The 25,610-nt window shown below is 39.7% G+C and overlaps 1 protein-coding gene across 29 annotated transcripts in view; it reads right to left on the bottom strand.

The window, feature by feature from the left end:
- The window catches only part of kif1b (kinesin family member 1B), an 85,064-nt gene extending 64,712 nt beyond the window's left edge, over window positions 1-20,352 (bottom strand). For 16 of the 29 annotated variants that reach the window (XM_057829777.1, XM_057829763.1, XM_057829764.1 and 13 more), the window contains exons 1-2: window positions 20,048-20,349; window positions 17,760-17,918 (exon numbers count right to left, since the gene is read on the bottom strand). In XM_057829777.1, the coding sequence (XP_057685760.1) occupies window positions 17,760-17,865 (106 nt within the window). In that variant the 5' untranslated portion in view covers window positions 17,866-17,918; window positions 20,048-20,349. Of the gene's footprint in view, window positions 1-17,759; window positions 17,919-20,047 lie in introns of all 29 variants that reach the window. The other 13 variants (XM_057829752.1, XM_057829751.1, XM_057829755.1 and 10 more) reach the window with 4 other exon arrangements.
- Window positions 20,353-25,610: the final 5,258 nt, after the last annotated feature.

The raw sequence follows: 25,610 nt of genomic DNA, 5'->3' as shown, positions 1-25,610 counted from the left end.
TAACAAAATCAAAGACTGCAGGGGGGGCACATTGTGCATTGCCACAGAAATGTATCTAGTGTCTATGAAAGAGTATGTGATGTGTCTCGGTTGCCGAGGCTGCAGCACAGATGACAGAGTTATCAAGGGATGCAACTCAAAGCTGAGAGCTATAAGTAGTGTCTAAGCATCACTGTTCAACATTTGACAAACAGCTGAGCTTGCTGCAGCCACAACACCGGACATGCAACATTTCCAAAACAACTTTGTTAGCTCTTTGGTTACAGATAGTCACCTCAAAGTCCATTCAAGGACATGCACTGCATCACAAATGAACACTGCACGGGAATACGGGTCTGATGAAACAATGCAGCCGTGACAGACCACCCCCAACCCACCATTAAAAGGCTGATGACGTTATTGGTGTCTACAGAGAGTGTGGATGGGGGAAGCACAGGAAGGGTCGAGAACAAATCACTGAATACAGGGTACTGCAGTTGACTGCAAAACATGTTAGGTAATCTGTTATGACAAAGGTTTAGGGGGCTCAGCTCACGCCACTACAATAGCCCTTTCAATTGTTTTGACTCTTCTTATTATTTTAGGAATTCCCCGTGGTCTCATTTAAAAAGAAAATGGCTTAAACTAAGTGAGATTACCTTACTTATTAGGTCGCGAGCCGGTAAAGTTCCAACAAAAGTACATTACCAGACTTCTCACAGACATCTCACATCTACAGTATAGCTACAGTAAAATGCTGGAGTGCAATACCCATTAGATTTCTTGTTTTATCAATTAATAATACAAATAGTAATTAATCAATTGATCAACTCCGCTAGAACAATGTTTTCTAAAATATTAATGATAGGTGGTACGGTGGATGAGTGGTTACCACGTCGGCCTCACAGTTCTGAGATCAAGGATTCAATCCCCTTCAGCCTTCTTGTGTGGAGTTTGTATGTTCATCCTGTGCTTGCGTGGATTTCATCCGGGTACTCCGGTTTCCTACCACATCCCAAAAACATGCATGCTAGGCTGATTAAACACTCCAAATTGTCCTTAGGTGTGTTTGCGTTAATGATTGTTTGTCTCGAGCTCTGCGATTGTCTTGCAACCAATTCAGGGTGGACCGCTTTCGTAACGGCAGATGCAGCGCCGAACTGTATCTACTGATATGGGTTTTCTGAAGTGTTTCTGAGGCTATGTGGTGATATCCTTTACACACTGACGTCGGTTTTCTGATTTTCAGCCTAACCACTTACATGTAGCGATTTCTCCAGATTCTGTGAACCTTTTGATGAGATTATGGACCCCAGATGAGGAAATTCCTTTGACTATTCAGGTGAATCTCACCCCATTTTTGCTTGTGAATAACTGAGCAACTCAGTGACGCTCCTATTATACACAATCATGGTACCCACCTAGTCCCAATTAGCCTGTTCACCAATGGGATGTTCTAAGGAGCTGTTTCATGGGCATTCCACAACTGTCTCAGTCGCTTTTTATTTCAATCAAATATAGGAGGAACATGATTTGCAAATCATTTTATTTTGATTTTGTTTACGTTTAACAAAATGTTCCAACTTCATTGGAATGTGGGTTGTACATTCATATAGGGCTTATTTACACATGCCCTGTTTGGTCCGAACCAAACCAAAATAAAAAATTGTGGTTCCCACTGTTTGGGCTGGTGTGAATACAAACCAGCAAACTCTGGTGCAGACCAAACAGCTGATTCAAGACCTCGCCGGAGAGGTGGTCTCTGTTTGCGTCCAAGTGAACCGTGGTGCGGTTCTCTATAGGTACGGCGCATATCTGAAATCGCATACCTTTTTACACGAAACAGGATTCCAGCAAGGAAATGTTGTTTGGTTATTATCATGGTCTATGGTTAGCAGTACATCAGCAATGAGGAGCAGAGTGTTTACTGTCCTTGTAAAATGCACGTGGCATCAAAGACTGGACACTCCAAATTTCCCACAAAGTCTTGTAATTGGATAAAACAAATCATTATGAGCACGTATGCAATACTCTGGAGCAAAGTGTTTGTTCACTTCCTTATTTTACTGTGTTAGCCCGCCCAGTATTTTGGTGCGAACCAAAGAAAGCGAACTAAGGCGTTTCCTAGTGTGAATACGCCCTTAGTCCAACACCCTCCATAATGTAGCACGTATTCTTTTCATACACTGGTGCAATAGAGTATGACTCTTTTGACAGTATGATTCATTCATTCATTTTTAGTTATGCTTATGTACTCTCAGGAGGATCGCAGGGATGCTGTAGCCTCTCAGAACTCACTATTTGCCAGTAGGCAGGGTACAGCCTGAATTGGTTGCCAGCCAATCCCAGGGCACAAGGAGAAGAACAACCATACACGCGCATACTCATACCTACAGACAATTTGGAGTGTTCAATCAGCTTACTACGCAGGCTGTAGAAGTACCTTGAAAAAACCTACGCAGGCACGGAGGGAAGAAACTGGAAGGCCAGAGCCCATTATTGAACCCTTGATCTCATAATTGTGAGGCAGACATGCTAATCACTGACTCACTGTGCCACAGTCAGTATGATGTGAAACAGATTTAAAACCAAATATTGATGCAGACTTCCCCACACAATGAGCCTGTTAATAAAAGCCTTGATAGCCAGTCAGTCAGTCATTACTTGTTCAGTAAAATAATGAATGCATGGAGAAACCCATGCACGCAACGAACCACAGACACGAACATTTGGAGATTTGATTATAAAAATAAAGTTACTTTAGCAGTGGCAGTGTGCAGTGATGGCCTATGTTGCCAGCTGTTCCAGGATTGACCACTGTCTATTTATACATGAGCAGATGGCAGCTAGTGCTTTGCATGCCGACAGACTGTCAGTGAGAGGAAGGAATGGAAAGATTTCAGCTGCCCAACCAAACCGCCGCAACCCCTGCCAAACCATATTGTACATAGCTCACACAGCCTACAGCCACTGATAACTTCTGCATAGTGCAACTGTCTTTTGATATTAACAGCTCACGCGGATAAACAGCGCACATGATAACACTAAAGGAGAGAGCAGGTAAGGTTGTGGAACCCACAAAAGAGCGGAAATATGCTAACCCAGCAAGTACTCCATTCGATTTTGAAAAAAAAAAAAACAACAACAACAGAATGCTGTCAAGCAAGAACTTTACCTCAGACATTACCTCAGACAGCACTAATCTCTGAGAACTGAGATGAAAATATGAACTCAACATTTTATTGGCTTCTTGTTAAATATGAACACACTGCTTCTTCTATCACAGCATCAATATTAACAGAATTATATCAGCTCCACTGGCTCTTTAGTTCAAACTATCATTTGTTTCCTACTGACCTTCTCAAAGATGGATGTTTTCCTGTTTGCAAGTATGGCCTCTAAAGGTCCTCCACCAAACACATACATATGACTTTTGACTATATGCGTGTTTCGTAGTTTAAAGATAGAGCTTTGGGAACTGGCAATACAAAGTAGATTGTGTCAGACAAATGTGAGAAGTCGATAGTGTTTTGTTCAGTAATCTTTTTAATCTTTTATTCACGGAATGACTTGTGGATAAATGAAAGATAATCTAACCTCATTGTCATAGTAGAAGAAGGTGGGCAGGTGATGCCTGCAAGTGGCAAAACCTACAAGGCTACAAATGCTTGGCACTGATCTAACTCGATTTTTTCATGCCTTTGACTCATACCGGACCATGAATGTTCTGCATCACTATAATCCCCAAACTAATGACAAACACTCTCTATAACATTCCATGTGTGATAATCGGCTAATTCAAATTTCAAATAATCTTACGACCAACTGTATCCCAGATTTCAGATCAACACAAGATCCAAGTAAACATCGTGTTGTTCACAGTAAATATGAGGGGACGCAGAAGCTCTTACTTTCAAGGCTAACAACAGGCGCACTGGGGGGAAAAAAAAAAATAAAGAGTGACCTGGATTTCCTCAGCTTGCCGCAACACAGGGACCCCAAGTCTCCCTTTAGATGTTTTCAGACTTTACGTAAGCACTGTGACATCATGCACCAATTTGTTAAACAGTAATATGTGTGGAAAAAAAACATTCCCAAACTAAAATCAGATAACAAGCACATTTACACCTTTTCATGGACAACAATGTGAGTGTCCCTTTTCATTTATCTGCTGTATATAGAACAGCAGCATCACATAAAATTATAAAATGCAACAAAGGTCTTATAAGCATCAACTCTGCAGTCATATTTGTTTAATTTTATAACATGACATTCTACTGACCTCTGAATATGTATTCATGAGTAATACAGAATACGCATTGTGTTCACCCAGCACACCGTGCCTGGACTGTAAAACTGTGCAGTCACACCAAGAATTCAGCACTCAGACTGTGGGAGGAAGGCAACAAAACAGTCTGGAAAAAGAACAGGGTTGGTTTGGACGCAAACACTATAAAAAAACACATTTGCATTCTTGAATGTGGGAAAAAGCCTAGCTGCTTCACCCCAGTTTGGCAAAAACACAAAGTTAAGGTAATAGACACGGGTACAACAAACGATTAGCTGCCTTTTGGGTACAGACTTAACTCAGAAAAGCCATGTTAAGTTCGATTCACCAAGGTATACTTTTAAAATGGTAAATCCTGGTCAGGCTTGTTTTCATCAAATGCTGGCAGAGTGTAACCCACCAGAATTCGATCGGTGGTCTTAGATGGCATAAGAATAACGAAGGCATGTATTTTTTTTGTTCTCCCATTTCAAATATCACCTGTTGTCCAAACTCGTGTTCCACTATTGCATTATTTAGAAATGTGATTTGCTACACAAACTAGTTATAAGTTTAATTGACAACTAGTGGTGGTTTGGCTAGACGTGGTTTGGATTTTTTTTTAATTAAGTTCACAATTCCAAAAATGAACTAGCGCCTTCAAAATTATTTTGCAAGTACAGTGGGGCAAATAAGTTTTTAGTCAACCACTCATTGTGCAAGTTCTTCCACTTGAAAATATTAGAGAGGCCTGTAATTGTCAACATGGGTAAACCTCAACCATGAGAGACAGAATGTGGAAAAAAAAAAAAAAAAAAAATCACTTTGGTTGATTTTTAAAGAATTTATTTGCAAATCATGGTGGAAAATAAGTATTTGGTCAATACCAAAAGTTCATCTCAATACTTTGTTATGTACCCTTTGTTGGCAATAACGGAGGCCAAACGTTTTCTGTATTACATATAACGTATTTATGCCCATTCCTCCATGCAGATCTCCTCCAGAGCAGTGATGTTTTTGGGCTGTCGTTGGGCAACACGGACTTTCAACTCCCTCCTCACTCCGTGGCGTCAAAATGAAAACAAGAGCAGTGAGCAAAAATCCCAGAACCACACGGGGCGGCCTAGTGAATGACCTACAGAGAGCTGGGACCACAGTAACAAAAGCTACTATCAGTAACACAATGCGCTGCCTGGGACACAAATCCTGCACCGCCAAACGTGTCCCCCTGCTGAAGAAAGTACACGTCCAGGCTCGTCTGCGGTTCGCTAGAGAGCATTTGGATGATCCAGAAGAGGACTGGGAGACTGTGTTATGGCCTGGACGTGTACTTTCTTCAGCAGGGTGACACGTCTGGCGGTGCAGGATTTGAGTCCCTGGCGGCGCATTGTGTTACTGATAGTATCCAGTGTTTCCCCTAGAATTTTTTGAAGCTGTGGTGGTGGGCTGCATCGGAGTCGGACAGCCTCACCATGTCGTGCCACGGCGAATTTTTTTTTTCTCCATTATTTTTTTCCCTTAATAAGAACCATAACGAAGATATATTTGAAATATTTCATTAGCTAGGCTAATGTCGTAGCTCTCAGCTACGGTACATGTACGTAAAATGCGTAGCTGATTACAGCTACTTTACCCTACGTAATAATATGACTTTTCTCGTAGCAATAGTACGACTTGCATCTCGTAGTGACTCAGGGGTTGGCAACCCAAAATGTTGAAAGAGCTAAATTTGACCAAAAAATAAAAGATAAAAAACTGATACAGTATGTCGGGAGCCGCAAAAAATTAAAAGCCTTGTATAAGCCTTATAATGATAGCAACACTGGCTGTATGCATTGATACTAGCTTAATTAGCTTACTATCGAAATGACTAAGTTGGCTAGAAATACAAAATTAGCCTTCATGATTAAATGTTTATTTTCCCTGCAGTGGATCCTATAGAGCACAGGTGTCAAACCAATTCTAGAAAGGGCCTAGTGGGTGCTGGATTTTGTTCCAACCGATAACGTGCAGAGAGTTTAACCAATGAACTTCCTGCTGAAACAAGCAGCACCTGACAAAGTTTAACTGATTACACATGTAAAAGATCTAATTGGTGAAAAGGTGTCATCTTCATTGGTTGGAAAGCAAACCTGCATCCACTAGGCCCTTTCTGGAATCGGTTTGACACCTGTGCTATAGAGAATGATGCACCACGTGAATACTCTGTTGTACGATGCCACTACAAGTTTAACTTCATTACAATATTAATGAACTGAAAGAATGTTTGTGTCATGTTTGTCCTCCTAGAAATCCTATTAAAACAAAAAATATATTTCCCTCTCCCATCTTTTTCCATTTTCAAAAAAAAAAACCTCTGGAGCAGCGCTTAAGAGCCGCACGCGGCCCTAGAGCCACGGGTTGCAGACCACCGTCTTAGTCCTTCTTTTTCCTTTTATTTGGCCCTTATAAGTACTACATTACCACAACAATAACAGTCCTTCTGCCAACGGACCCATTTCAAGGGGTGGGGGATTCTAATAGCCGTGCAAAGAGTTTTTTTAGATTCGGTGAGAAGGTGAATAGTTTTTTTTCAATGTTCGTGAACTAAATTTCCACACAAACGCACATCGAGGTACCATTAACTTAGCAAGGAGAGGTATGATAGTCATTTTTCGAGTGTCCCAGAGCTCGCAAAACTTGAAAAAAAAAGCGCATTTATCAAAGTTTCGTCAACCATAATTGCGTATATCCGTCAGCCGAAACAGCACAGATAAAGTACACCTGCCCCTCGTTGTCGAAATTGGCGCGCCGGTGTTGTGTCGAAAAATAGCCACTCCGCGTGAAATGTTCCCCCTAACGGGAGCGCCTGCACGTCACTCGTACACACAGCTTTTTCTTACCAATCGGTGGACAGGGAAACGACTTTCTTGTTCCGTGAATATGTATCATTTTACTCTGCTTGAACTAATAAATCTTGTACTGTGACCGGTGCTCTGAAAATAGAGCAAGGCTTCATTTTGGGCCCCGCCTCTCCGCGCAAATTCAGTCAAACTTTGCTTTCTGTCCAAGACGGCCATCCACTGCCCACTTTCGCCGAAAAGTCTGATCCAAACTATTGTAATGCCCCGGATATGGGGAAGAAGGAGAGAAGTCTGTATTGGCTTACCCACTTTATTGTGGTAACAATAATAAAGAAAAACGATAACAAAATACCAGCGGGCTGCCACGACATGCGACCTCTATCTCTCGCTATCTCGCTCATTCTCCCAATCTTCCTACTCGTTCCCCTTGCGTCACAGCTCCCCAGGCCGATTGTCAAATGAGTTAAGGTGGCCCCGCATAGTTACGAACATTACAATACACAATGAATAGGTTTCCGCTGAACTCTTCACACTCGGCTGCTGCTAGTTTGAAACAGCCTTTAAAAAATTAAATAAATAAATAAAATGCATCTCATTTGCAAGGCGTGGCGGCTTTTATTTTGGTGTGGCGGTGCGCCACAATCTGTTAAATGTAGGGGAATCCCTGGTATCCTTTGTTACTGTGGTCCTAGCTCTCTGTAAGTCATTCACTAGGTCCCCCCGTGTGGTTCTGGGATTTTTGCTCATTGTTCTTGTTATCGTTTTGACGCCACGGGGTGAGGAGGGAGTTGAAAGTCCGTGTTGCCCAACCACAGCCCCAAACCATCACTGCTCTAGAGGAGATTTGCATGGAGGAATGGGCCAAAATACTAGCAACAGTGTGTGAAAAGCTTGTGAAGAGTTACAGAAAATGTTTGGCCTCCGTTATTGCCAACAAAGGGTACATAACAAAGTACCGAGATGAACTTTTGGTATTGCCTAAATACTTATTTTCCACCATGATTTGCAAAATCAAAATGTGATTTTCCGGGGGGGGGGGGGGGAGGGGGTTCCACATTCTGTCTCTCATGGTTGAGGTTTACCCATGTTGACAATTACAGGCCTATCTAATATTTTCAAGTGGGAGAACTTTTACAATTAGTGGTTGACTAAATACTTATTTGCCCCACTGTATGTGTGAGGGGCAGTGGGTACTGCCATTCAATTCGATAACTCTTAAATCCTTGTCAAATTGAGCGCAGTCACAAAAACGCACCCACCCTCAGTTCACATTTGCCCAATACAGTGGTACCTCTACAAACAAAGTGAATTCGGTCCAGGACTTAGTAAGTCAAAATAGTCACATGTCGAGCAGGATTTTCCCATAAGAATACATTATAATTTCATTAATTCATTCCACAGCCCGAAAACCTACGCTAAATCCTTAATAAATGCTTCTGTTACTATTGCAAATAGCAATTTCACAGAGCAAAACAAATAAATTATGAATAAAAATCGCAAGAATAATATAATAATAGTAATAATAATAATACCTGTAATAGTGTAACCAATCAGGTTCTAATGTGGCGGATGTGTTTTGCGTGGTGTACCTGAACGCACCGCGTGGCTGACTTCACAGAGTGAGAGAGGGAGTCTTTACTTTCACTTTGTTCAGCTGCAGCGGAAACTAGGCATGTTGTGTTGCACAAGTTCTGAAATGAATGATTAAAAACCTGACGAAGCTGGCGATTTTTTGGGTGATGTTACTAGACATGTGCCAATTACCAGTTTCAAGGTATACCGTGGTATGAAAATGTCAAGGTTTCAAAACCGCAAAGATTTCATACCGTCGCTAAGGTATTTTTTTTATATCCCAGAAATGCATGGAGAAATCCATCACTTGCAAGGCTCAACCCTACCACACCGGTTGTTGCTCAATGCAGGCATGAAAATGGGTCAGGGGTTAAAAAGGTGAGAAGCGTGTGGAGGAAATATGTTCCGGTAGGGCTGTCCCAAACGACTAATTTTCTCCCGATTCGTCAGCTGACTATCTTTACAATTAGTCGACTAATGATTAAAATTTTTTTTTTTTTTTACCAATTTACCAATGATATTTTTGTTGACCCTTATTAATTCACAAAAACATTTTGGAACACTTAAATTCTTTATTAAAGTACAAATAAACGTAAATAATAATAATTAATCACACATGAACACTGAGGTCACATGCTGATAGTAGGCCTGAATGATATTGGAAAAAACTATCATTGCGATTTTTGGGGAGTTTGCGATATTATACAGCGATATTAAAACGAGAAAATTTTCACCAAGTAACTTGAATAGCTCCTTTCGGGATAGCTGCACTGTTGACGAAGAAAAACAGTTTGGTCGCGCTGCCTAGCAGGAGAGAGAGTGAGACAATGTGGTGCTGTATGAGCATGAAACACAAAAACATGGATGTATGTCGTTTTTAAATTCCGATGCTCTGAAAAATGGCGCCATCGGCCCTAATTTTTATAACTCAGTTTAATCCAGGATCTGCACACTTGCTGTGTTCATGAAGTAAAATAAAAGTTTAAATGTTGAAAAAAAGAAAAAAAAATTGCCGTTCCTGCGATGTGACTATTGCGCATGTGCACATTGCGATGGCGATGTTCAAACAATATATTTTGCAGGCTTAGATGACAGCATTTACTAGTGCGAAAGAATGGAATGTAAACAGATTCAGAACACTGACTTCACCTTTCCAACATTATTCAAAACAATTCTTATATAAAAAAAAATGTCTAGCAATATTATAGTATACTACTATATATTATAGTATTATAATAATTATATTAATTGCCAATCATAGTTTGTATAAAGGGTGTCATTTTAAAGTTATTCTGAGTGTAAAATCTGAATTATGTAGTATTATGGTATTTACATATTATAGTATTAATTCTGAAGTATGTCGGATTAACTCCAGAAATTGTTATTTATAAGACAAACGTGACGTTCTTTTATTTTGAAATGTTCACCGGAAGTACGTTCGCTAAACCACCAACAACTTTACACTCAACAAAAAGCACTTCGTCATTGCTTGTGGTGTCATTAATAGATTTTTTCATTTGCAAATGCTGTTAACCAGTGATTTTTCATGTTTGAAGTGTCACCTTTTAACCGCAAGTTTGCGTTTTGGAAAAGACTGCCAATGTTTTATAGCAGGCTCAAGTAAGTTGTCTTTTTTTCCCCCCATTAGTCTCAGTGTAGCAATGCTAATGTTTACAGTGTTTAATATAGATGTGTTTCCTTATATTGTATGTGTGAACTGTAATTCTACGGCGTGTTGTTGAACAATAAACATCTGGACACAACAATTGGAGTCTCATAGGTCATCTACACGCACGCACAAATGTATGCACACACGCGGTGATAAAACGCAGCCGTGAAAATTACCGCCCTCATTTTTATTTACCTTGGAACCATTGCATATCGCGAAAAGCTTTGCAACTTCAATAAAACATGTCGTTAGTTAGTTAGATGAAATACTATGGCTAGATATCTCAAAGTAACATACTTTAGAGGTAAAATTGTAATACCGTGAAACCGTGATATTTTGGCTTAAGGTTATCATACAGTCAGAATCTCATACCGGCATATGCCTAGATGTTACCACAATAATAATTATAAAGACTTATAAAGATTGGCGAATGGAGGTTGGTGGAGGAACGTCGAGATCGTAGAGATTCTACGGCCGTATTGTTGAGCCAGTTAACGGACGGGTACACCACACTCATATCTTATATCTTTCCATCTTCATTTCAATGGTAAGCCTCACCTTTTTTCACCACCTGCACTAACATTCTTGGAACCCATGTTGGTTGCTCTCACAAGAAAATCCGCCGTGCGTCAGTCTTGCGGGAAAACAAAAACTGCGGCGCTGTCATAAATCATCGTATTTCGAGCATGACGTTGGGCGTAGAAACAAATGGCGAGTCAAATTTTACGTTGGATGTCAAAAAGATCGTGTGTCAAAAAGATCGTGTGTCGAAGCGATTGTATGTCGAGGTACCATTGTATATGGGATTTCAAATCAATGACATGTTGTCAGTGAACTCAGCAGGTACAACAGTGCACTAAAGCATAGTATCCGAACTTAACAAAAAGGTGCTGCCTAATTGGTTACCTTGCAGTTCCTTAAAACATTTTTCCAATTTGGAATTTCACACAGTTTGTTTTATCATGTTTACAAACTTAATCAAACCTGTTTAGCTTCGTGAAACAGAGGCTTCCGAACATGTGATTACTGTAGAAATGAGTGCTGCTTTTGTATGATGGCAGTGAGCGCACAATACAAGCGCACAAACAAGCCTTGTTCAGTCACCTACCTAGACGCTCTCCTTTTGTAAACAACTGTTAAGTGTTTTCTGTAAAAAAGAAGCATAAACACTTAGCCTCTTTTGTCATAGATACATGGTCCAACAACCATTTAACTGAATAAATGCTTTACAAGTACTACATGATGAATTGTATGTTGTCCCACCTTACTAAAGGTACAAATGGCCTGGTCTTTTGAGATGAATGTAAAAAAATCACCAGCAAAAAATACAAAGCATTAACTCACTGCGATGAGTGTGAAAAAAATACTGCATTTTAGTGTTCCTCAAGAGATATGCCACTACTGACTTTGCTAAATCCTCTGTGACATTTCACAGTCAATTCCTGAAACACCCCCGCAATCATCAATCTACCTGGAAAATTGACACAAGATCAGTTCAAAATGACACAGCAACCCTTTTTCATCATTTATAATCGAGTGCACAAATGTTGCAGGAGTTTTAAAGCATGCTGTGAGACGGTCTGAGATGCCAAGTCACGCTACCCTGCATGTGAATAAAGCTTGTGCACGACTTTCACCGCCTCTACTGATGTGGCTGCTTCCACGGCTCCCCTCCCCCCACTCACAAGTCAGCAACGACTCAGTAACCATTCACCGCCATCACAGGCACAAACACACTACCAATGAGGTTTCTAAAACGTATACTGTTTAGTTAAAAACATTTTTTCAACTTGCATGTCTCATAATGAGGTTCCCTTGATTTCTACGCTTCAGTAGTTTGTATTTTTGATAGCAACCCAAGTTGGTACAGATCTTTGTCTCAGAGTTGAAATTTCTGATTCATGGAGACTTATTGACCACTGATTACGGCTATATATCTGTCTATGAGTCCCCAGATAGTTGGAGCATCACAGAGGTTTTCTTCCCTAAAAATTCACGTTAAAAAATGAGCATCATATTTAAAAACATCTCCAAATTATCCATAAATGTGAATTATAGCATGGGTAGTTGTTTTCCTGTATGTTCCATGCGATCGAGGAGAGTCCAGGGTGTACACCAGACTGTCGTCCAAGGTTAACCGGGTTAGTCTTGAACTCACTCGAGAGTCTAAATAAGAACAGGGGTTAATAGAAAATGGAATGGATTGTATTGTTGAACTTCAACTTTGAGTGAAAACCCATGCAGAATCAAGAGTCTTTCATTTTATGTATCTAGCTATTGAAGTAAAATAAATGCCCTATTGAAAATCAGTCAGCCACATGCAATTAGGCTAGTGCCTCAAGAGTCTTATGACACACACAGCGTGCACTGAAAACAGACACAGACATCTGCCCACAGTCCCCGTCCCCCCGCCTACTCCCTCATTAGGAGGTCAGTCTGAAATGTCAAGCTGGTCTCCGAGTGGTCCACGTGGGCACATGTGTGTTGGTCCAAGTCAATACTGGCATGAGGCGATGAGGAATGTGACACCCTGGAGTGTCAGCGCACACCAACAAGGGTTACCGGGATTACGGCAGCGGGGCGTGGCATCCTGAGGCAAGGCTGTGGATTAAGTATCCTAATCAGGTCAATCAGGCCTGTCTGTAGAAGGTTTAGCTGCATCATGATAGGCCATAGCTGTTCTGGCTTCCAAAAGATGGAAGCTAACAAAGCAGCACCATTTTCATTTTAGGTAAATGCAGCTCCACGTTGTAATGTTACATCGCAGTGTAGTGCATTCAGACAAGTGTCGCATTTTAACTGCCTCACTGACTTTCAGTTATCAATTAGTGTTTGCTCATCATGCAAGGCGGCATTATGCAACATGCACTTCAAAGACACATAATGGTTACACACACACGCAAGTGCCTATCCAACCACAATCAGCACTTCACTGCTGACAATTTATGGCCATCCAAACATTCAAGGCTGCTCACCAGGAACATAACATGAGTTGCGTAACAACGTAGATGCCAATGTGAAGAACACACCGGCCACCTAAAGAAGGCAGTATCTGGATGCTGTTTGAAGCACAAGCAAAATGGAAAAAGCTTCTGGCATGATCCTTTTCTAATGATATTAGTTGGGCTTTGTAAAAGTAAGCATCTCCATTGAAAAGAGACCTTTGCTTGTTTGCAGCCAGCCTTTCCTAGGGGAGGCCTTGGACATATTCCCTGCACAGTGAATAATCAATTCGCGAGCACTCGGGTCCTCGACAACCCTCCATGCATAGGGAACATGCAAAAGAGGCAGAGACGGTAAGACAGCATAGCCCCCAGGTTGTGCGATTTTTAGTGTTATTAAGACAAACAGCTCCACAATTTGCCCTTGAGCCCAACAATAATAAAAGGAATGACACAACCACAGCTACACATCTGCCTAACACCTAAACAATGACAAACAAACTCGATTAAACAGGCTATGTCTAGCAAGCTGTCGAGGCTCGACCAGTCACTGTTACTTTGGTGTCATGCAGCTTTGGCTCACGGAGTTCAATGAGGCCGGACAGAAATAAATAATAATAAACCTCGTTAGAAACATTATTCAGAAACATAATTTTATTGATTCATGCAGACAATAAAATTTTGTCAAATGACTATTTCCGGTGATCTTATGTCTCATTTCTGTAAAATGTCCATGTCATGTTTTCTCTTGTTTTCCACACTATGTCGTGTTTTCTCAGCTGCCAAGCCATTATTTGTCTTGCTGTTGGCCAGTAGCTCCAGTGACTTAATATCAAGGGGGGAAAAATTAAGATGTTCATTCAGTGTGTGCAGGCTAGCTGAGTTTAATATATGTGTGTGTTTCGTTACTATCCAAATTCAGATTTTCAGCATTCTAATAAGAGAGCGTTCCCGACATACCATCTGCAATGAAGTCCCATAAAGTCAATGTGGCCACATGCCAGTGCCCCGCTCTGCTCTGCAATCTGCCCAAGTTCTATTAAGATGAGGAAAGAACTAAAATGCGGCATATTCGCTGCAGGTCTGCCACGGACCACACACATAATGAAATTCCAAAAACATGTACAAGAACTCAGGATTTCAAACAGAACTTTCTTTAGCAGAGGGATAAAGCAAGTCAGCCTTAACTGGTTTTGGGGAAACTTGGGTAGATTTATGCAAGCTTAGTGTAATGAGTCTGATATTAGTGATAGACCAAATTCACAGTTGGGCGAATAGTTTGATGTTACTGGGTCAATAAATGTTCATGTGAGATAGACTTAAGCTCATATCTTAGAAGAAACAGGAAGCATGACTTCAATGCAAGCTGGCACCCTGCAGATGCTGATGACTCACAGTCACGAAAACCCACACGTTCAATCACGACAGCATGAAAAATATTCTGGTCCCTTACTGGGTCCTTTTTAGTTTAAACTTTTTGCCAAACCAATGGTTTGTCATAGAATCCTCTGGAGGCACTATTTGATGCCATTATCTCAACTACATTTTTTTTTGCTTAGACAAACATCATAATCCTCCTCCTATTTTTTAGTAATTCTAATGGAAAATATGCAAGAGAAAGCCCAAATGTATTCGTGTTTCCATTTGTGATTGTTTTGCTGTTATTCGATGAGTGGGCCATAAGATGATAGTATTTAAAGGGATCCACGAATAGGAAGGCTTGTAGTTCTTAAAAGATAAACGTTATTATGAGTTAAAATAATGTACCGGTATTATTGAAACTCCTCTTGATGTTTTCGTTTTTATACAGTTTGTAAAATTAGTTTAACTACTAGGTCGCCATTGTTGTTGACATCGCAGGGCGGTGACGTCACATGGTTACGCTGCCGGGCTTCCAGAGTATGACTCAACCTGTCATCTGTTCAACCCTTTCAACTTGAACCCGAGAGGAACATTAATGAGCATGACAGCACTGTCGATATTTCACAAAACGAATAGCAAAAGCCAAATGTACAGCAAAGACAGGATGACACGAGACATGACGAGAGTGGGAAAAAAAACGGTGTACTGCCAAAATGTGCTACACTGGCGAAATGTTGTACAAGAGTTGAATTTGACACCCAAAGTACTACCATGCGCTTTCAGCTTGTTTTGTTTAGATGCATACTGACAGAACATACTAAAGATTCCTTACGAAAATACTTAATTTTAGTAATATCAAATAAGGGTGGTTTAAATATGCTCTCTGACAAATGTGGTCAACAGATCAACAATCTGCTTTAAAACTACCACAAGAAAACACAATGCTTAAAAGTATGAGAGGGAAACACATACAAAAAGTATTTTGAGGCAACGAAAAGATAATAAGAGACTCAATAAAGACACAAATAGTAGGTACTCGTCGCTTTTAACCTATGTGCGAATGTGTTGGACGTCTCGCCACGTAGACGTTATTGGAGTAACCCGATGTTGTTCGCATAGTGACAGTGACAATCTATGTCATCACCCCGAGCCTTGATTGCGCACATAAAACATAGCGCCCTCCATAGGTCAAAACATGTACTAAATATTATAGATTTTTAAATCAATGGCAATATTTTATGTGTTTCTAATAACATATTTTATTAAAAGAACAATTGTGGCTTATTAGAGCTTATAAGTCTTTAAGTCCGAGGTTCCCTTTAAAAAAAAAAAAAAAAAAAAAAGATGGAAAGATTCCTGATCAACTTTTCAGCTCTTATAGCTCTAAGAAGAAGCCAGTTTACCATCCCAAAGAGGAGACGTCATAAGAAAGTTTTAATGTATAGGAACAGGAAAGTACAGTATATATTGGTGAATGACTTTTGGGACATTGCTGTTGAGCAGCATTTATATTTTGATAGCAAACTAACTGAAACAATTCCCTATGTTCAGTCGTTGGACACAATATATGATGTGTGTACATTTTACTTTCTCACCCACCACCATTTCTTTGTCGCTATTGCGTTAACGTGTGATGTAACCCCCAGTCACTGTTACACAGAACACTCTTTTTTTTTCACAAATAAGTCATTTTTCTTTCAAGGTGAAAAACAAAAAGCCATCTCCCAAAGATTTATGCAAATTTTCAGCCTTTTTACAAATTTATGATGTTTTCATTAATGTATATTTTTGAAAATGCCAATAAAAATAGGTGAATGAATGGAAACACCACATAAATTGATAAGCAAAAATTGTCATTCAAGTGTGTTTTAATAATAAATTAAGTGTGTCTCTTAATAATAAGGTGGTTGACTAAACATTTTTACACTTTCAGTAGGTATTAAAAACGGTCGTAAGTACAGTTAAAGATTTTATTATGGCGTTTTATGAACAGTAAAACCTGCTTTAAAACTGATAAAACTTTCCTCACCAGAATGGATTGTGTTTAAATTTATAGATTCCACATACTGTGTATTTGAGATCAATAAACACTTTTCACTTTACCTTATTTTGTAGTACAATTTACAGGCAATTGAAAGTGTACATCTGCTAAATTTGTAAAGCCCTTGCCATGTACGTTGGCTAATCATTCATCTCTACAATGCCAATAAAAAGGAAATGATACTACTTGTCATCATAGCAAACCATAAAAAGTACTAGCCCGTCACATATCCATCCAACAGTGTGGGGAAAAAACCTTGAGGAATCAAGGGGCGGGGTGAAAACAACTGTGGCCGCTTGGTGTCTTGCTACAAACCAACTCAGCACTTCTAACACACTAACTCCTCAGGCATGCAGGCTGCTTTGGAGAAGAAGGAGAAGGAGTGTCAACCTGTAAGCCTTTTTATTTATTATTTCCAGGCCTGTTTGTGTCCAACTGCATGACTATTCACAACTAAAAGGCCCAAAGGAAGGCAACAGAAGGGTTGGGGTGCCAAACTGCATCTCTTGGGTTGTGTGTGGTCGGTAAAAGATTGGTTCCTACCCGGCCTGCCATGCAATTCTAAACCCACAAATGCTCCACTATATCATAATAAATGTCACCGTGTGATAATTTTCAATAAAGGGGATTTTTTTGTATATTTGACTGACCAAGCATATATTTATACTTATATGTGCATATAACGTTGTCTGTGTGCGTGTTTGTTCCCTATGGACTCCGAAACGGCTTGGCAGATTTTGACGAAATTTTAACCAGTTGTACTTTGAGTGTCTGAGAGTGTTCTTAGATGGGTTTGATCACTGCCGGCCTCCGTTTAGTGCAGAAAACTTATTTGAAACTCCAAAAATTAGCATAGAAAATGCCAATTTTCACCCGAACAGCAACAAGCCATCCCACCAGCATACATAAAAAAAAATTTTAAAAAATCATGAGGAAGCCCCCATTTTGAGGTTTCTTATGTGCTGTTGAACAAACATTGGCCCCAACAACCCAGCACAAATATCATGCCCGGCAACGCCAGGCCATACTGCTTGTTATAAATTATTGGTACTTGGTCCATGTGTGTAAATTTTGGTATACTTACTGGTAGTGTTGCCTTGCATCTGAATGATACATTTCGAATCCTTGCTTGTCTCCCTGGAGTTGAAGGGTCGAACTCGAACGGCGACTTTTACCGAAGCCCCAGACATGTTTGTGGTGCAGAACGGTCTTTTTAATTAATTGTGTTGCGTGTCGACCTTTCCTAGAGGATGAAGATAATGATCACGTTAAGTAGAGTGTACCTGAAGGCAATGACAATACAACCAACAACAACAACAGCTCGAAACAATCTTGAGGGGGTTTATTACTTCACATTTTTTCTGTTGGCAGTAGTAGAGCTCTGTCCCTAAACCCAGCAAATCGTGGGCTGCATGTGTTTTTACCAAAAGCCCATTCAAAATACCAAGCATAACCCATCAAAATACATCTTTATTTTCCAGAAGCTTATAAATCAGCCATACTAGTTATTGAAATTGTAATTGAAATTCTATCTAACCGGTTTGCTTGGAACAACCATTGGACAACTGGCCGTACAGCACCTTTTAGAGCTGTCGAAGGAAATGGGCTTGGACCTTGTGTCCTTTTAAAACACTATGTAAGAAAGCAGGCTAATCCTCTGCTGCTCTATGTATGTTGTGGAATAGCGCGACAGGATGTAGCTGGGTGTTTTTTAAGCAGCACAGCACGGATTCATTGTCTGTAATGAACCACACACGAGCAGCTTTAAGTTATTTCCTCCAATTAAGTCATTTCCTACATTTGACGGCTTAAGACGTCAATGGTAGGAAATTGACGACTATAGACGCCAAATTCATATTAACTGTGAGACCTGGCTGTGAATGGTCATGTTCCAATATCATTGACGGACTGACTGGACTTTTAGCACCGTCAAATGGCCCTGAAACATAAGCCTTTACAGCGAGTCCTCTCAGTTTAGTTCAGGGGTCGCCAACCCAAAATATTGAAAGAGCCATACTGGGCCAAAAAATAAATAAAATAAACAAACAAACAAATAAAGACAAATATGTCGGGAGCCACAAAAAATTAAAAGCCTTAATAAGCCTTATAATGAAGGCAGCACATGCTGTATGCATAGTAGCTATATTCGCTACTATCAAAATGACTAAGTTGGCTACAAATACATAATGAGCCTTCCTGATTATTTTTTTATTTTCCCTAAAGTGCATCCTAAACAGAATGACGCACCATGTGATTACTCTGTTGTACGGTGTCGCCTCAAGTTTAACTTCATTGCAATATTAATGAATTATTAGAAGAATGATTGTGTCATGTTTGTCCTCCTAATGAAACCATCTTAAAACAAAATAGATGCTTCCATTCCCTATCTTTTTACATTTTCAAACATTTTTGAAAAAGCTCCAGGGAGCCACTTGGGTAGCGCTAAAGAGCCGTATTCGGCTCTAGAGCCGTGGGTTTGCTAATACACGGTTTAGTTGAATTGGATGTCTATGGTTGTCAGTGGCAGGCAATGATATTAAGATCAAGACAATAGCTCATATAAATGACATTCATGCAAAAAGCAGTTGCTCAATCTATTTAAGTATGCAAATTGTAAATTTCTTAGAGCCCTGATAACGTTAAAAAATGCAGGTGATAACGGGTATTAATGAAATAACGAAGAATGGCAGGTATTTGGCCTACTCACATTCATTTGGTTGAAATAGTACCAGCAATGATAAAACGTCTGCCCTAATGACGGACGGCCATTTGCTGGAAATACTGGCGTTTACGTTTTTCTCTACTTTTACACATTAGAAAATTCCGTGGGGTTTTTTTTGTTTTTTTTCCAATGAACTAAACAAGATTCTTCCCGCTGGGATGGACATGATGCATGTGTGTTCTTTCCCTTCAACGAGATTAGACGTCCAATCTATTTCGCCTGAAAAAACGGAATCACTGTCAGTCAATGAGTTAAGTTGCACTGCAAGAAAATGGCACGTCTTCTCTATATTATTTTCTTACAGTTGTATTCATTAATCGGCGCGTCGTTCACGTCTGTAGCCTAAGCATATGTGGCGCGCCTCGCATCCGGTGGCAGAAACATCGAGAAAGTCCACCACTTTCGAAGTATTTGCAAGCAAATTAAATGTTGTACGAAGCAGGAATTTGTGTTTTAAGAGATGGAAAATAAACAGGACTGTGTAGCGGTCTGGAGACACTGCCATACATCCACCCGTTTGACGGGCTGTGACTAGCTAAAGCAGGCTAATGCTTCACAAGCATACCCAAGAACTATTACCTAGTAATAACCACTTTATTTCGGGGTGACAATCAAGGTTCGTAACGAATAACTTTCCTGCACGTCCTCACCTTCGAAGTCTGTCAATCCAGCAGCGCCAACACTATCAGGCAATGGAGACGGGTACCGATAAAGCTAGCGGATGTCAAGCGTGTTGTTTATCTATCAGAATGTGCCAGCTTGAAATCTGTCGTAAAGTCCACTCTCGTGAAAAATGTCCATCATAGCGGTGTCCTCCACCGGATGGCGTTTCAATCGTGACCAAGGACTCCTTATTGAGCCTTGTTTTCTCGTAATAATGAAAGACGGACGCCTATCTGCAACCAGGCGGAGAGAATTGATCAACTGCCTTGATTTAACAAGATTACGTCAACTCCCTCGCTGGCGCGATGAGTGATCGCAAGTTTGACCAATGAGCGAATACATTGTAGTGACTAATGGATAGATAAGCCAATAAGCATCTTCAAATACGGAAAGGGCGTAAACGTTTTTTTCCCTCACCGTGACGCTACACTGCAGGATTTCTTCCTAGCATCGCTTGCCTCCTCCCCGCAACCGCATGAGCTACAGCAAATAGCTCCTTCTACCGAGCAATGGGGCTTGATTCTTGGACATGCAATTTAGCAAATTCCAGTTTAGTTTTTTTTGTTTTTTTAATGCTATAAACACTTGGTCAAAAGTGTTAGTATCTCTCTGTATTAACCCTACATTGAACAAGCGACTATGGAGGTATTAAAAAAAAAAAACTTCTATGGTATTGTAATAATTCTATTACTTATGACTAGGGCTGTTAACAGACACGCAGGGGCCCGGGGACAAGAGACCATTATAGGACCCCCCACCCTAACCCTGCCACCGGCTTGTCACAACAACATACGCAGTACTTTTACGGCTTTGCAAGCAATGACAGTGTCAATTATCAAATTATTTAATTTGATATGGACAGTTACATTTAACAGACCGTAATGTGATGTGACACAATATAAACAAAGATTTTCCATCTATTGTCCCATGTAGGCTACAATTCAATACAACTGAGAGTGGTATGCCTACCTGCTAAGCAACAAAACAGTATAACTAAACACGCGTATTTGCGTTTGCTATAATACACAGTGGGTTGTAAACCCAAGATAAATCCGGCTGCCGGACCAGAGTCTGTTCAGCCTCGCGCACCTGCTCCCCACAGACTAACATATATCCCTGCTCTCCCGTCACCTTCACTCTCCTCGGCTCAACGCGAGCAGCATGTCTTGTCATACAGCTCAATAGGCTGCAAGCGGCCGGTGACACACTCCAATCGGGCTTTGGTCACGGTGATCACAAATGTAAATGTTCAGTGTTACCGGCTATTGTTCACTTACCGACATCACCATCCACAGCCAACTCTAGCCCTAATTCTGTGGCTTCTTGTCCCCCTTTTTAAAAATTTATTATTTTCTCGTTCACCTCTGTGATCTTCATCTCTTTTTCCTTTTTCTTTTCTTTTTTGTGCACCCAATTTATGACGACTCGCCATGTTTAGAGTTTATAACAATGACAGATTTTAATGTCCCGTTTCAGGTTACGTACGTAGTGTAGCCTTGAGTGCGCCAGAGCGGGGTCAAACCATTCTCTGCTAAGAAAAGGGGCGTGTGTGTGTGTGTGGGGGGGGGGGGGTTAGGGGGCGTTGAGCAAAACAGAATATTTAATCTGACAATGATTTAAATAAAAAAGAAACATGTGAACATAAATAAATTAAGGGTCATTCAGGGGCCCCTATGGTCCTAAGACCCGGGACAACATACCGGTTGCCCCCCCCCCCTGTCAAAGGGCTTGCTTATGATTATTGATTATGATTTCTATATTTTTTTTAATATAAATGAAATTATACAACGTTTAAAAAAAAAAGCAATATTAGTGGCCAAGGGGCCAACTGCATCCCTATTGACAATATTTTGTTGGCCCCATTCGACATCCAACTGTAGTATTGTTGTTGCCCGCGCGTATTTTGCGATGGTCAATAAAATATATGAAGATATATAATTTTTTCGAATAAAATGAAATTATTTGAAGGATCCATTTTGGTGGGGGGGGGGGTCATTATTTAATTGGGAATAAGTAAAACACAAGTTTTAAAAAAACACAAATTAAATTTTAAAAAGTCGCGCGTAATAAAAACAAATATATATTTTTTATTTATTTATTTTTTTAAAATAATTTATTTATATATATATATAAGTAATTCCAAATAAAATAATTGGAAAATTTGACCTCCCAAAAAATAAATTTAAACAAATTGTAATAAATTGAAAAATGAAGAAAGACCGAAAAACCTAAATTCAAAAGAGTGTGACATGTCTATACTTTGCTCTGGAAATTGTATTTATTTTTTTGTTTTGTTTTAGAAATCTCTTGTGACCTCACATAGTTTTAACTCTTTGGCTGTCACTAACAGCAATAGACGTCCAATCCATTTTAACATGCTGGAGCCCTTTCCAGTTAAAATGGATTGGACGTCTACTGGCGTCAATAGGTTTTTTTTCCAATATGATTTTCACTCTTTTACTAACTACAATAACACATACTCTGTGACCTGAGCTGGCAGTGAATGAGTTAAGATATTTATAACTTTTGAATCGATGTCAACTGTACTGACCACTTTTCCTGAAATTATTAATAAAATATTTAAAAATATTAATAATAATAAAAAAGAATAATAACAAGAGGAGCACTCTGAGAGGGCCTAAGCGGCAAAATTCAAAGCGTTGCCGTATTTGGTCAATTGGACATTCCACCCAGAGACAACGTTGGTGTCAGTGACAGACAATAAGTTAAATGATCCTACTGTGGTCACAGAAATGTACACGGTACCTACTTTCTAATAATATTAGAATTATAATAATAACTGTCTAATAATATTCTACTAATCTGCAGGAAACTCTTGTGTTCTGCAGATGCTTTGCTTCATCTGGCACAGAATGTCTTGAATCTGAGCAGTTTACAATGAAAATCTAAACATCGGGGAATTTTTGAGAGTATTTATAATATCAGTTGAAAGGCATGCAAAGGATAGACTCATTAAACAACTAAAAACGAAAGTTTTTTCTGTGACCACACTTTGTTTTCATTTATCAGCAGAGAGGAAGCGGTACCTTTTACAACTTGATAACAATACAGACTCCATGAACTGTAGAAAGCAGTGCTATCCATTTCCTATAGATTTTAGAAATTTATTCATCCACCCCCACACACACATTTTAAAAGCTGAAGTATATTGGTTAAAAATCTATATCAGTCTTGATGGAACATCCATTGGACTGTTGAAAGTGTGGCTCAATGAGCTAATGCCCAGTGTAGGTAATACTGTACTGTATTATAAAAAATAATGACAGTATTTAGTGCTCTACGATATGACGATTTACATCACCAAAACGACAGTAAACTTACCATCGCTGTTATATCTATTGATTGTCCCTATTGCCAGTTACTAAAAATAGACCAGTTGGCTGATTTACAGCCTAGATGGATAAAATTCTAATAGCCATAAAAGTAACATTAAACAGCCTCTATATTTCACCAATGCCGCTCAACATTCATACAATTTATTTACCTGTCAATTATTTATTTGTAGGCGGCATAATGGCAGAGTGGTTAGCACACGCCTCACAGCTCTGAGGTCGGGTTCAATGCTGGGTTCCGGCCTTCGTGTGTGGAGTTTCCACGTTCTCCCTATGGGTTTTCTCCGTTCCACGTTCTCCCTATGGGTTTTCTCCGGGTACTCTGGTTTCCCCTCACATCCAAAAAACATGCACGGTAGGCTGATCGAACGCTCTATAAATTTTCCCTAGGTATGAGTGTGTGCGCGAATGGTTGTTCGTCCCCTTGTGCCCTGCGATTGGATGGCAACCGATTCAGGGTTTACCTTGCCTACTGCCCATAGTTAGCTGGGATTGGCTCCAGCAACCCCGTGACCTGCGTGAGGATAAGCGGGTAGGAAAATGAATATTTACTTGTATCACCACTTCCCCTCTATGGGAGAGCTGATAATTCAGAGGTCTTCCAGTTGAATCACAATGAAACACAGCTGACCTAAATTTAAGGTGAGTGGGGGAAAAGCTGTCATAACTGTGGTACCAAAAAATAATAAATAAAAAAAAGTATTATATGCTTGCATATTGATATCATAAAATGAATAAATGGCCCATATGGTGAGAATTTTTCCGTATCGCACAGCACTAACAGTAACAAATTAAAACACCACTAAAAATGTTTTGATAAGCGATTTGACTGAGACACAATCTAAAATGAAAATCCAAAGAAACTGTATAATCTGTCATATACTAAATACATGTTAGAAATCACTTGACATTGTAAATGTGATTTGAGAAAGTATTAACATTTTAGGAAATCATCTGAAATTTTGGAATTTTAGTAGAAAAAGTATGACCCCAGCAATCCAGAAACCTTTCCTATTACAATCACCCCAAAATGATAATTAATGATTGCGTGTCTGATTTTTTTTTTTTTTTCCAAATCATGCATTTTTGTCTCAGCGCATCACTTGGAAATTTGTTACTGCTTTGAATTAAAATTTTGATTGTCCCATGTTTCCCTTTAAGATTCTGCCCACTACTCTATGGATGTTGTTGTGGTTAACCTGATGATTAAAATTATATGTTGTTTTTGCAAAACCCATGTACTACACTATACCCATGGTCCTCAATTAGCGGACCGCAGTCCACGACTGGACCACGGCACACCTCTCTGCGGACCAAAAGCAAATGGCACATTTAAAAAAAAAAATTTAAAAATTAAACACATATTATTTGTATGAATCACAATCTATCGCTATATGCTACTATTCTATTGCCAAATTCTGTTTCAATTTTAGCCAAATATCTTCCATATTCCCACTTCTGTTGTCATCTCTGAGACAAGGATGCGTTGATTGGCTAAACCCTAACCCTACCAAACCTATGTGCTTAATATGCTTCAAGACAGTTGCTATGATAAAAAGTGAAAATGTGAAACGCCATTATGTTAAAGAGCACAGCTCTTTTGAAGAGAAGTTTCCTCCTAAATCAGCATCGAGAAGGCAAAAAAATTAACAGGTTGAAGCAGTCATATCAAGAGTCAACAGAGTGTTGTGGGTGTTGGCCAAACATAAGCCGTTCTCTGATGGAGAATTAATAAAAGAGTATGACTGAAGTGATGGCAGCAATGTTCGAATGAAAAGGAGGAAATGACAACAAAAATCCAACAATTCTCACTCTCAGATTCATCAACCTCAAGATGCACTGAAGTACTGGCTGATGATGTGAGTAAACAGCTTTGTGACCCCCAAATGCCATTTATCTAATTGAGCAGTGTTTTCCAGTTAAAGTTACTGTCAATAAATATGTTTGCATCTTAATGACAGGGCTTGTCATTTGTTCTGTACATGTGAACATGTACTGTGCTACTTGCACATTTTTTTTGTCCAGCAGCGTTTTAGTTACAAAATGTATCCTCAAGTTATTTGCACCTCAATGACAGATCTTGTCAGTTAACTAGTGTACATGTGTAAACAATGTACTTGCATTGTTTTTTGTGTGTGTGTATTTTTAAGTCAAGAAATGTTTTTATTTTTAATCAGAATGTGCACTGTATTTTTGT

The sequence above is a fragment of the Corythoichthys intestinalis genome, chromosome 2, assembly GCF_030265065.1.
Source record: "Corythoichthys intestinalis isolate RoL2023-P3 chromosome 2, ASM3026506v1, whole genome shotgun sequence".
In the NCBI taxonomy this organism is placed as follows: Eukaryota; Metazoa; Chordata; class Actinopteri; order Syngnathiformes; family Syngnathidae; genus Corythoichthys; species Corythoichthys intestinalis.
This window is presented reverse-complemented; position numbering and strand designations above follow the sequence as displayed.